Source organism: Oncorhynchus masou, chromosome 25, assembly GCF_036934945.1.
Source record: "Oncorhynchus masou masou isolate Uvic2021 chromosome 25, UVic_Omas_1.1, whole genome shotgun sequence".
Lineage (NCBI taxonomy): Eukaryota > Metazoa > Chordata > Actinopteri > Salmoniformes > Salmonidae > Oncorhynchus > Oncorhynchus masou.
The window spans coordinates 20,815,868-20,829,365 of NC_088236.1; the positions used below are offsets into that span (position 1 = coordinate 20,815,868).

General features: G+C 44.8%; 1 protein-coding gene across 2 annotated transcripts in view; it reads left to right on the forward strand.

Annotated features, from left to right (window-relative positions):
* Positions 1 to 11,970: 11,970 nt before the first annotated feature.
* The window catches only part of LOC135513520 (substance-P receptor-like), a 39,421-nt gene continuing 37,893 nt past the window's right edge, over positions 11,971 to 13,498 (forward strand). Inside the window, exon 1 of one of the 2 annotated variants that reach the window (XM_064936397.1) lies at positions 11,971 to 12,380. In XM_064936397.1, the coding sequence (XP_064792469.1) occupies positions 11,971 to 12,380 (410 nt within the window). The remainder of the gene's footprint in view (positions 12,381 to 13,498) is intronic. The other variant, XM_064936398.1, reaches the window with a different exon arrangement.

Here is a 13,498-nt window from a genome sequence, read left to right on the forward strand (position 1 = left end):
AGACATGCATTGCTTGCTTTCCTTTGGAACGAACATCTTAAAGGAAATGGGTCAGATCCAAGGTTCCGCCTAACCGCTTAATAGGCTGTGTCACTACCCGAAAAATGTCACTGTTACTGGACAAAGAGGATTTAATCCCTGCTATTGCTCATTATTGCATCAGCTCTTGATGGTGTATTTTTGGCACACATGTATGTGATGTAGATACTGGATACTAGGCTATTACTAGGTCAGTAGTCTTTGTTGTAACTTACATTTTAGAAGCCGCAGGTAGGCCTACAGTGAACACGTCTAAATAGCATGTGTGGGAATACCGGATTGTGCCCTAACACAGCTCACATACATTCAGCACCATGGACAGCACCGCGAACCCGATTCAACACCAGAGCCGCAAAACCTTCGCAGCGCCCAGGCAACTCATTCCCCCCTTTCATGGACTTCAGAATTGAAGATTCAACGCATCTGTATGGTGGCGCTGCAGAAAGGCCTGCAGAAAGACTCTGCCATGCTTTTGCTATTTTTCCCATTCCTTTCTTCGCTGGATAGAATTGCAAACCTATAGGCAATATAATATTTCTTACAGGAAACAGAAGATACAGAACAGTATTTCAATAGCCTAAGACTACTGCTTTCAGACTCTTAACATTTAGGCTACAGTTTATTGAATTAATACTGTATTAGCAAACTGACTCTATGAATGTTGAGTCCAATTAATCAATCAAGACATGCCCATTAATTATTATCCACATACAAATTCACATTTCCTGTTGCTTCAGGATTATTTTCCTGCTCTAGCACCACACCTGTATTAGATTTTAAAGCCCTTGCAAGGTCTAATCAATAGCCTATGGCTTTGGATCTACGAGTCATCACACACCATTGATGTGAACAGGATTTAGGTAGCTAAGTAGCTAAGGTAGCTAAGTCCATCTACAGCTAAATGCACGTTTTGGGGATTTGAAGCCCTCTTGCATTTCAATGGATAACAAGCTGCTTCTCGCTGCCACTCACACATACACCAGAGCGTGCCTGGAATATGGGTGGCTTGTTTATTGCTTAATATTCAATAATGGATAATTCATGAATTATAGATGGTTGTGCTGAGGGCATTGGGGATCACTGAATGAATTACTGGCCAGATGCACGTTGGGGTCAGTCTATTGGATGCCAACTCACATAAGCAGTGACCGACTGATGGACTGACGAAACGAATGACTGTCACAGTGGTTGTCATGTCATTGTGAGTGAAAGTGGGAATATACACTACCGGTCAAAAGTTTTAGAACACCTACTCATCCAAGAATAATAGAATAATAGGGAGGAATAATAGGGAGGACATGAAATGACACACGTGGAGTCATGTAGTAACCAAAAAAGTGTTAAACAAATTAAAATGTATTTTTTATTTGAGATTCTTCAAATAGCCACCCTTTGCCTTGATGACAACTTTGCACACTCTTGGCATTCTCTCAACCATTTTCATGAGATAGTCACCTGGAATGCATTTAAATTAACAGGTGTGCCTTGTTAAAAGTTAATTTGTGGCATTTCTTCGTTTGAGCCAATCAATTGTGTTGTGACAAGGTAGGGGTGATATACAGAAGATAGACCTATTTGGTAAAAGACCAATTCCATATTATAGCAAGAAGAGCTCAAATAAGCAAAGACAAACGACAGTCCATCATTACTTTAAGACATGTCAATATGGAAAATTTCAAGAACTTTGAAAGTTTCTTCAAGTGCAGTCGCAAAAACCATCAAGCGCTATGAAGAAACTGGCTCTCATGAGGACCGCCACAGGAATGGAAGACCCAGAGTTACCTCTGCTGCAGAGGATACATTAATTAAAGTTACCAGCCTCAGAAATTGCAGCACAAATAAATGCTTATCTGAGTTCAAATAACAGACACATCTCAACATCATCTGTTCAGAGGAGACTGTGTGAATCCGGCCTTCATGGTCAAATTGCTGCAAAGAAACCCCTACTAAAGGACTCCAATAAGAAGAGACTTGTTTGGGCCAAGAAACACAAGCACATTAGACCGGTGGAAATTTGTCATTTGGTCTGGAATCCAAATTTGAGATTTGGGGGTTTTATGAGACACAGTGTGGGGCAATGGATGATCTCCGCATGTGTATTTCTCACCTTAAAACATAGAGGCAGAGGTGTTATGGTGTGGGGGTGCATTGCTGGTGACACTGTCTGTGATTTATTCAGAATTCAAGGCACACTTAACCAGCATGGCTACCACAACATTCTGCAGCGATACGCCATCCCTTCTGGTTTGGGCTTAGTGGGACTATCATTTGTTTTTCAACAGGACAATGACCCAACACACCTCCAAGCGGTGTAAGGGCTATTTTACCAAAAAGGAGAGTGATGGAGTGCTGAATCAGATGACCTGGCCTCCACATTCCTCCGACCTCAACCAAATTGAGATGGTTTGGGATGAGTCAGAGTGAAGAAAAAGCAGCCAACAAGTGCTCAGCATGTGGGAACTCCTTTAAGACTGTTGGAAAAGCATTCCAGGTGAAGCTGGTTGAGAGAATACCAAGCATGTGCAAAGCTGTCATCAAGGCAAAGGTTGACTATTTGAAGAATCTCAAATATGAAATATATTTGGATTTGTTTAACACTTTTTTGGTTACTACATGATATCATGTGTGTTATTTCATAGTTTTGATGTATTTAAAAATAAAGAAAAACCCTTGAATGAGTAGGTGTGTCCAAACTTTTGACTGGTACTGTATTTTATTGCCTGGCTGAAAAAGGGCACTTCAAACTTTTGACCGGTAGTGTAGCTTAACAGGATATTATATGAATTCAACTTTTTATAATCCCCCATTAGATATACATTTCACAAAATCTGCCCTATCTATCAGAATAGGGTGACTATTTAGAAATAACGAAACACATGGGTCTGGGTTGACCAACCCTCCCACCCCCAAAAAACTGTGGATGAAGAGTTGTCAAAAACAAGAGGAGAAAAAGTCCACTTTTGGCATTCAAAGCAGGTTGCAAAAATGTCATAACAGAAGAGCTCATTTGACCAGAAAGCACTTTGAATGTTAATCACCAGGACAAAGGTCAGAGAGCTAAGGACTAAACTCATTCTTATTAATGTTTTGTCTATTGAATCTGTCCTTTAAACACTGGTGTAATTATTCCAAAAGGGAATTAGACAATTCGCATCTTATCTGAACCACCATCCTTCATTGTGAGAAAGTGCTGGACTGAAACTACTCTGACATAGATCAGGATATTAGAGCCCAACGACACAATATTAGAGTCCAAAGACATTTACTGCGTCATTGATTATTACTGTGTAATATCTATACCAGATAACAGGAGTTTTTTTCTGTTTCTGGACATCGCTATATTAAACATTTATTTTCTTCCTCGTCTCTAAGGTGACAGGATAATCTAGTTTTCCTCTACCTATACTGTGAGCCATTAACATTGTTCAGGTTGGCATGCTAACAATAACATGCATGTACTGTGCCAAAATGAAAATCATGAAATTAATGTGAAACAATGTTGTATATGATTCAATCATCTCTCTCCCATTGCCTATCGGGGAACTGGTGAGAATGTTGAATTGCTGACATGTTTTAAGCCGTCCCGATGATTACCTTGGAGCACTGATTACTTATTTCCCCCTATAGGAAATAAGTGACGTCATGCAAAAAATGGAAGGTTTTGTTAAGAGAGAATGGAATTTAAGAAGGACGTATTAAAGAGGATGTGGGTGAGGATAGAGGACAGTGATCAGGAAAGAAAGGCTGTGTGTGACTCACAAGGCGGGGAGCATGGAGAGGAGAGACAGGTAGAGAGAACCCCCAATATTCTGGACCATACATTTCATGACCACCCTTTCATCCTCAAGTTCATAGCTAGTAGTTAGATGAATACCATATTTTCTCTCCAATAATAGATGATTCTGTAGATCTTAGAGATAACGTTTACAGTAATAGGAGCTCACATTATGATGAAACCTACTGTTATCCAAGATAATAACATACTGTACTGTATGGCAGTACAGATGTAGGATCTTAATTTGACCACTCTGTTGCAGGAGAACTCTTCTGCAATGCAGGACATTTAAAACTTGTATTGTATTTGCGGTTTTAAAAGGCTTCATCAGGTATGAAGGTAAGACCCAGATGCAAACAATGTCGAATTAACAATGGTTTAATAATCCATCATGGGTGGCAATAGACAGGTCAAGGCAGGCAGGAGTCAGTAAACCAGAGATGGGGCAACGGTACTGGACAGCAGGCAGGCTCAGGGTAGGCAGAGGTCAATGATCCAGAGGTGGGGCAAAGGCACAGGTCGGCAGGCAGGCTCAGGGTCAGGGTAGGCAGGGGTCAGTAAACCAGAGATGGGGCAACGGTACTGGACAGCACAGCAGGCAGGCAGAGGTCAATTGATCAGGGTCAGGCAGGTTCAGGGTCAGGGGGCAGAGGTCAATGATCAAGAGATGGGGCAACGGTACTGGACAGCAGGCAGTCAGGCAGGGGTCAGTCAGAGATCAGGGTACTGGACAGCAGGCAGGCTCAGGGTCATTGATCCAGGTCAATGATCCAGAGGTGGGACAAAGGCACAGGTCGGCAGGCAGGTTCAGGGTCAGGGTAGGCAGAGGTTAATGATCCAGAGATGGGGCAACGGTACTGGACAGCAGGCAGGCTCAGGGTCAGGGTAGGCAGAGGTCAATGATCCAGAGGTGGGGCAAAGGCACAGGTCGGCAGGCAGGCTCAGGGTCAGGACAGGCAAGGGTCAAAACCAGGAGGGCGAGAAAAAGAGAGACTGGAAAAAACAGGAGGTGAGGCAAACCCGCTGGTTGACTCGACAAAGACGAACTGGCAACAGGCGAACAGAAACCACAGGTATAAATTCACAGGGGATAATGGGGAACGTAGGAGATACCTGGATGGGGGTGGAGACAATCACAAAGACAGGTTACACAGATCAGGGTGTGACAGGCTTCTGAAGTTTGTAATTTCCACTTTGAAATCAAGACTTGATTTTCTCTTACAAAAAATCTATCGACCCCTGCAAAACTTTCCATGAATTACAATCCACATAATTCAAATTTCCTGTTGCTCCTGGATAATTTCCTACTGTAACTGGCTCAATTTAAGTTCATACAAATTTAAGATCATACATCTGTACAGTAGTTACACCGTAGCATCCACTGCACTTATGAGCTTTTAAGCAATCCTATGGATGATAATAAATAGACAGTCCTCATTGCAAGGGCTTCCAGCTGTTTAGTGATGGTCCTACTGTATAAGTGCACACTTAATGATGTTACCACTACGCTGTCAGGCATGTCAATGGTTGCTCTATGTGGAATAATATTTTAAATTCTTCTTCTCAATTGTAATAGGTACATTACACATCCACCCGGGTTGACGCCCCCCCCCCCGCCCCTTGGGCTGTGCCGTTGCGAAGATATCTGTGGGCTATACTCGGCCTTGTCTCAGGATGGTAAGTTGGAGGTTTAAGTTATCCCTCTAGTGGTGTGGGGACTATGCATTGGCAAAGTGGGTGGGGTTATATCCTGCCTGTTTGGCCTTGTCCGGGGGTATCGTCGGATGGGGCCACAGTGTCTCCTTATGTTGCAGTAGTTTATGTGTCAGGGGGCCTAGGGTCAGTCTGTTATATCTGGAGGATATCTCCTGTCTTATCCGGTGTCTTGTGTGAATTTAAGTATGTTCTCTCTAGTTCTCTCTTTTCCTCTCTTTCTTTCTTTCTTTCTTTCTTTCTTTCTTTCTTTCTCTCGGAGGACCTGAGCCCCAGAACCATGCCTCAGGACTACCTGGCATGATGACTCCTTGCTGTCCCCAGTCCACCTGGCCGTGCTGCTGCTCCAATTTCAACTGTTCTGCCTGCGGCTATGGAACCCTGACCTGTTCACCGAACGTGCTACCTGTCCCAGACATGCCGTTTTCAACTCTCTAGAGACAGCAGGAGCGGTAGAGATACGCTGAATGATCGGCTATGAAAAGCCAACTGACATTTACTCCTGAAGTGCTGACTTGCTGCACCCTCGACAACTACTGTGATTATTATTATTTGACCATGCTGGTCATTTATGAACATTTGAACATCTTGGCCATGTTCTGTTATAATCTCCACCTGGCACAGCCAGAAGAGGACTGGCCACCCCTCATAACCTGGTTCCTCTCTAGGTTTCTTCCTAGGTTCTGGCCTTTCTAGGGAGTTTTTCCTAGCCACCGTGCTTCTACACCTGCATTGCTTGCTGTTCGGGATTTTAGGCTGGGTTTCTGTACAGCACTTTGTGACATCAGCTGATGTAAGAAGGGCTTTATAAATACATTTGATTGATTGATTGAAGTAAGACACATGAATCAACCTCCATTATTTTCAGTGATGGGATTACTACAGCATATGATGCTAGTAGTACTATGACAGGCTACAATTGTGTGGTCTTTTCTCAATTCTGAAGAGGATATTCCAAGAACTGCAATGCCTTAGCCTCGGCTCCCAGGCTGAGCTCACGTCATGTGAAAGCCTGTGACAGAGGCGAGCAATGGCCTTATAAAATGCAATGTCCTTGATAAAGCGTATTACTACATACACTACCGTTCAAAGGTTTGGGGTCACTTAGAAATGTCCTTATTTTTTAAATAAAAGCAATTTTTTGGTCCATTAAAATAACATCAAATTGATCAGAAATACAGCGTAACATTGTTAATGTTGTCAATGACTATTGTAGCTGAAAACGTCTGTTTTTATATGGTATATCTACATAGGCATACAGAGGTACATTTTCAGCAACCATCCCTTCTGTGTTTCAATGGCACATTGTGTGAGCTAATCCAAGTTAATCATTTTAAAAGGCTAACTGATCATTAGAAACCCCTTTTGCAACTATGTTAGCACAGCTGAAAACTGTTGATCTGATTAAAGAAGCAATAAAACTGGCCTTCTTTAGACTAGTTGAGTATCTTGAACATCAGCATTTGTGGGTTCGATTACAGGCTCAAAATGGCCAGTTTTTCTTCTGAAACTCGTCAGTCTATTCTTGTTCTGAGAAATGAAGGCTATTCCATGTGAGAAATTGCCAAGAAACTGAAGATCTCGTTCAACGCTTCTTTAGACTAGTCGAGTATCTTGAGCATCAGCATTTTTGAGTTCGATTACATTTACATTACATTTACATTTAAGTCATTTAGCAGACGCTCTTATCCAGAGCGACTTACAAATTGGTGAATTCACCTTCTGACATCCAGTGGAACAGCCACTTTACAATAGTGCATCTAAATCATTAAGGGGGGTGGTGAGAAGGATTACTTATCCTATCCTAGGTATTCCTTGAAGAGGTGGGGTTTCAGGTGTCTCCGGAAGGTGGTGATTGACTCCGCTGTCCTGGCGTCGTGAGGGAGTTTGTTCCACCATTGGGGGCCAGAGCAGCGAACAGTTTTGACTGGGCTGAGCGGGAACTGTACTTCCTCAATGGTAGGGAGGCGAGCAGGCCAGAGGTGGATGAACGCAGTGCCCTTGCTTGGGTGTAGGGCCTGATCAGAGCCTGGAGGTACTGCGGTGCCGTTCCCCTCACAGCTCCGTAGGCAAGCACCATGGTCTTGTAGCGGATGCGAGCTTCAACTGGAAGCCAGTGGAGAGAGCGGAGGAGCGGGGTGACGTGAGAGAACTTGGGAAGGTTGAACACCAGACGGGCTGCGGCGTTCTGGATGAGTTGTAGGGGTTTAATGGCACAGGCAGGGAGCCCAGCCAACAAGTTGCAGTAATCCAGACGGGAGATGACAAGTGCCTGGATTAGGACCTGCGCCGCTTCCTGTGTGAGGCAGGGTCGTACTCTGCGGATGTTGTAGAGCATGAACCTACAGGAACGGGCCACCACCATGATGTTGGTTGAGAACGACAGGGTGTTGTCCAGGATCACGCCAAGGTTCTTAGCGCTCTGGGAGGAGGACACAATGGAGTTGTCAACCGTGATGGCGAGATCATGGAACGGACAGTCCTTCCCCGGGAGGAAGAGCAGCTCCGTCTTGCCGAGGTTCAGCTTGAGGTGGTGATCCGTCATCCACACTGATATGTCTGCCAGACATGCAGAGATGCGATTCGCCACCTGGTCATCAGAAGGGGGAAAGGAGAAGATTAATTGTGTGTCGTCTGCATAGCAATGATAGGAGAGACCATGTGAGGTTATGACAGAGCCAAGTGACTTGGTGTATAGCGAGAATAGGAGAGGGCCTAGAACAGAGCCCTGGGGGACACCAGTGGTGAGAGCGCGTAAGGAGACAGATTCTCGCCACGCCACCTGGTAGGAGCGACCTGTCAGGTAGGACGCAATCAAGCGTGGGCCGCGCCGGAGATGCCCAACTCGGAGAGGGTGGAGAGGAGGATCTGATGGTTCACAGTATCGAAGGCAGCCGATAGGTCTAGAAGGATGAGAGCAGAGGAGAGAGAGTTAGCTTTAGCAGTGCGGAGCGCCTCCGTGATACAGAGAAGAGCAGTCTCAGTTGAATGACTAGTCTTGAAACCTGACTGATTTGGATCAAGAAGGTCATTCTGAGAGAGATAGCGGGAGAGCTGGCCAAGGACGGCACGTTCAAGAGTTTTGGAGAGAAAAGAAAGAAGGGATACTGGTCTGTAGTTGTTGACATCGGAGGGATCGAGTGTAGGTTTTTTCAGAAGGGGTGCAACTCTCGCTCTCTTGAAGACGGAAGGGACGTAGCCAGCGGTCAGGGATGAGTTGATGAGCGAGGTGAGGTAAGGGAGAAGGTCCCCGGAAATGGTCTGGAGAAGAGAGGAGGGGATAGGGTCAAGCGGGCAGGTTGTTGGGCGGCCGGCCGTTACAAGAAGCGAGATTTCATCTGGAGAGAGGGGAGAAAGAGGTCAGAGCACAGGGTAGGGCAGTGTGAGCAGAACCAGCGGTGTCGTTTGACTTAGCAAACGAGGATCGGATGTCGTCGACCTTCTTTTCAAAATGGTTGACGAAGTCATCTGCAGAGAGGGAGGAGGAGGGGGGGAGGGGGAGGAGGATTCAGGAGGGAGGAGAAGGTGGCAAAGAGCTTCCTAGGGTTAGAGGCAGATGCTTGGAATTTAGAGTGGTAGAAAGTGGCTTTAGCAGCAGAGACAGAGGAGGAAAATGTAGAGAGGAGGGAGTGAAAGGATGCCAGGTCCGCAGGGCGGCTGAAGTTTTCCTCCATTTCCGCTCGGCTGCCCGGAGCTCTGTTCTGTGAGCTCGCAATGAGTCATCGAGCCACGGAGCGGGAGGGGAGGACCGAGCCGGCCTGGAGGATAGGGGACATAGAGAGTCAAAGGATGCAGAAAGGGAAGAGAGGAGGGTTGAGGAGGCAGAATCAGGAGAAAGGTTGGAGAAGGTATGAGCAGAGGGAAGAGATGATAGGATGGAAGAGGAGAGAGTAGCGGGGGAGAGAGAGCGAAGGTTGGGACGGCGCGATACCATCCGAGTAGGGGCAGTGTGGGAAGTGTTGGATGAGAGCGAGAGGGAAAAGGATACAAGATAGTGGTCGGAGACTTGGAGGGGAGTTGCAATGAGGTTAGTGGAAGAACAGCATCTAGTAAAGATGAGGTCGAGCGTATTGCCTGCCTTGTGAGTAGGGGGGGAAGGTGAGAGGGTGAGGTCAAAAGAGGAGAGGAGTGGAAAGAAGGAGGCAGAGAGGAATGAGTCAAAGGTAGACGTGGGGAGGTTAAAGTTGCCCAGGACTGTGAGAGGTGAGCCGTCCTCAGGAAAGGAGCTTATCAAGGCATCAAGCTCATTGATGAACTCTCCGAGGAACCTGGAGGGCGATAAATGATAAGGATGTTAAGCTTGAAAGGGCTGGTAACTGTGACAGCATGGAATTCAAAGGAGGCGATAGATAGATGGGTGAGGGGAGAGAGAGAGAATGACCACTTGGGAGAGATGAGGATCCCGGTGCCACCACCCCGCTGACCAGAAGCTCTCGGGTGTGCGAGAACACGTGGGCGGACGAAGAGAGAGCAGTAGGAGTAGCAGTGTTATCTGTGGTGATCCATGTTTCCGTCAGTGCCAGGAAGTCGAGGGACTGGAGGGAGGCATAGGCTGAGATGAACTCTGCCTTGTTGGCCGCAGATCGGCAGTTCCAGAGGCTACCGGAGACCAGGAACTCCACGTGGGTCGTGCGCGCTGGGACCACCAGATTAGGGTGGCCGCGGCCACGCGGTGTGGAGCGTTTGTATGGTCTGTGCAGAGAGGAGAGAACAGGGATAGATAGACACATAGTTGACAGGGTACAGAAGAGGCTACGCTAATGCAAAGGAGATTGGAATGACAAGTGGACTACACGTCTCGAATGTTCAGAAAGTTAAGCTTAAGTAGCAAGAATCTTATTGACTAAAATGATTGAAATGATACAGTACTGCTGGAGCAGGCTAGCTGGTAGTGGCTGCGATGTTGACACTACACTAATCACAGGCTCAAAATTGTCAAAAACAAAGTGCTTTCTTCTGAAACTTGTCAGTCTATTCTTCTTCTAAGAAATTAAGGCTATTCCATGTGAGAAATTGCCAAGAAACTGAAGATCTCGTACAACGCTGTGTACTACTCCCTTCACAGAACAGTGCAAACTGGCTCTAACCAGTCACTTAGACATTCAGACACAGAAAATCCCACAGAAGCATTTATCCCTGGGCCTCTAGGGATGTATCTCTCTCTCTCTCTCTCTCTCTCTCTCTCTCTCTCTCTCTCTCTCGCTGTCTCTCTCGCTGTCTCTCTCACTCTCTGTGTTACTCAAGCACATTGACTGATTGTCGATCTGCCCCAATTCCTTGTGTACAACATTCATTCAGTAATTTAGCTATGACCATTATAGTGCAGAGCGCCACAGAGCATTGGGTGGTTGAGGCAGAAAAGGCCACCAGTTGGAGAGTGAGCAGGAACATGTGATAGACAGTCAGTTGTGAAAACTGACTTAAAATTCATTTCCCTGCTCTTTCAGGTTTCAGGACCCGACTTCAGTTATGCTTGACATAGTACTCTATCTATCCCCTTATGGCGCATGCAATAGAAGCCCATCAGGTACGTTTTCAGAGGCCTCTAAAAAAACCCCACCTCAGTATAAATATCTTCTACACTTTTTACACCAATTTGGGGAAAGGACAACAGAGCAACATTCACATTAGTCTCTCTCTAATCTAACCCTCTCTTTCCCCTTTTCCATTTTTTTGGCACCATGTCTTGTTTCCCCAAGGTTGTCAGAATATGTGGCTTATGTTAGCTGATTGGAAATAGTGGGGTAGAGCCTATAATGAAATACATCACCCATTCACTATAGGTATCCCCATATCCTACAGTAGCAATATGTATTTTTGTGGGCTACATATCTCTCTATTGTCTAAATTTAGACATTTATGAATTTGCTAAACTATGCTGGGCTCGTTGAACAAGTTGTCCAGTCCATGAACGTTTCCCATTACCATATACAATTGCTGAAGATATCTGATATTTGCGTACGCGTGAGTATAAGTATGAGAGAGAGAGCGCACCTCAATGAGCCAATAGTATAGGGTACGGAGTAGAGCGCTGGAGAGGAGTCAAGTCTAGGAACAGCTTCTTTCACGTCCTGTGTCTTTTTGCTGCGGTGGAGAAGAGGTGCTCCTTTGAACGCCATGTACCAGGGAACACCTACATTTTACGCGGAGTGGAGTCAACTTAAATACACATGAATTTTCTCATCCAAATTACATTTTTAATAACTGCGGGTTATTCTAAATGTTCTCTGTGTTAGCTGCTTTTCAGTGATCATTGCATCATGTTACCAGTCTTATTTAGGGGTGCCAAATTCGTCAGGATGGCAATGACGAAGAAAGTTTAAATTGAAATACATCAGCATTCTTCAAGATGATTCCTTACCATTTATTCAATCAGTAACTGGTTGATTAGTGTACATTTCATGGACTAATTATATTATTGTCACCAGCAGAACACCAAAAAAATGGATCCCTTATTCACCACAACTGATTTAAAATTGCCAAGCAATTGGACCAACTCTTCAGGGGTCAATGGAACTGAACAGGACTGGAACCAGTTTGTGCAACCCGTTTGGAGAATTGTGCTATGGGCATTCGCCTACAGTTGCATGGTTACTGTGTCTCTGGTGGGGAACGTCGTTGTAATTTGGATCATTATGGCGCATAAACGAATGCGAACTGTGACCAACTATTTTCTGTTGAACCTCGCGTTTGCTGAAGCGTCTATGTCTGCCTTCAACACCGTTATCAACTTCATCTATTCCGTGCACAACGAGTGGTACTTCGGGCTGATGTACTGTCGCTTTCACAACTTCTTCCCCGTCGCTGCTGTCTTCGCTAGTATATACTCTATGACTGCGATAGCGGTGGACAGGTGAGTTCTGTTTGGGGAAACGTTTCAATGCGCAGCTTCTTATGTTTCACATTGATGTAAAAATGTGAATTTAATCCAAAGCCTATAATGTATGTTTATGGTGATAATAAATCAAACAGAACAAAAATGCACTTTAATAATAACAATAATGCACTTGAATCCAGTCACCAAGTTATTAGTACCCTAATAACTATGTTATAACATATTAGGATTAAGACAATAACATTTATACATAGGTTACGTAGACATGTTATATAGCTAGTAATGTATTCATTCAAAAAAAATGGTTCTGGAGTTATGCTACTGCCACTGCTACTACATCCTTCATCAAACCAACCAATCAATATTTAATTTGTGCACTGCAATTCAAACGGTTATTTAGGGTATGTCAATCAGCAACTGCTATAGATAATTGATGTTAATAATAATGTATATAGTACATGTGTTCACGTTATGTATTGATGTAAGGTGACAGAGGCTGTGGTGTTAGAGTGCTGTGGTATTGTAACGGGTTTCTTCTACCACCTCCTCTGACGAAGAGGTGGAATAAGGATCGGACCAAAATGCAGCGTGATTCGTTCGATACATCTTTAATGATGAAAAAATACGAACAATACAAAAGAACAAATGTCGAACACCGAAACAGCCCTGACTGGTGTAACAAACACAGAGACAGGAACAATCACCCACAAACACACAGTGAAACCCAGGCTACCTAAATGTGGTTCCCAATCAGAGACAAAGATAATCACCTGACTCTGATTGAGAACCGCCTCAGGCAGCCATAGACTAATCTATACACCCCACACAACCCCAAGACGAAACACACTACAAATAAACCCATGTCACACCCTGGCCTGACTCAATAAATGAAGATAACGTAATAAATATAGACCAGGGCGTGACAGGTATGTTGTGTGTGTGAGCATGCATGCATGTGCGTGCGTGCGTGGATGTGTTGCTTCGTGTGTGCGTACGTGCGTGCGCGCGCGTGTATATGTGTGAATGTGTGTTTGACCTCACTGTTTTGTTTATCTCCAGGCTTTTGTTTTTAAACAGACTCACCCATCACATGGCTGTTATAATTAACCTCAATTTCTGTTTGTGAGATAAGCCCT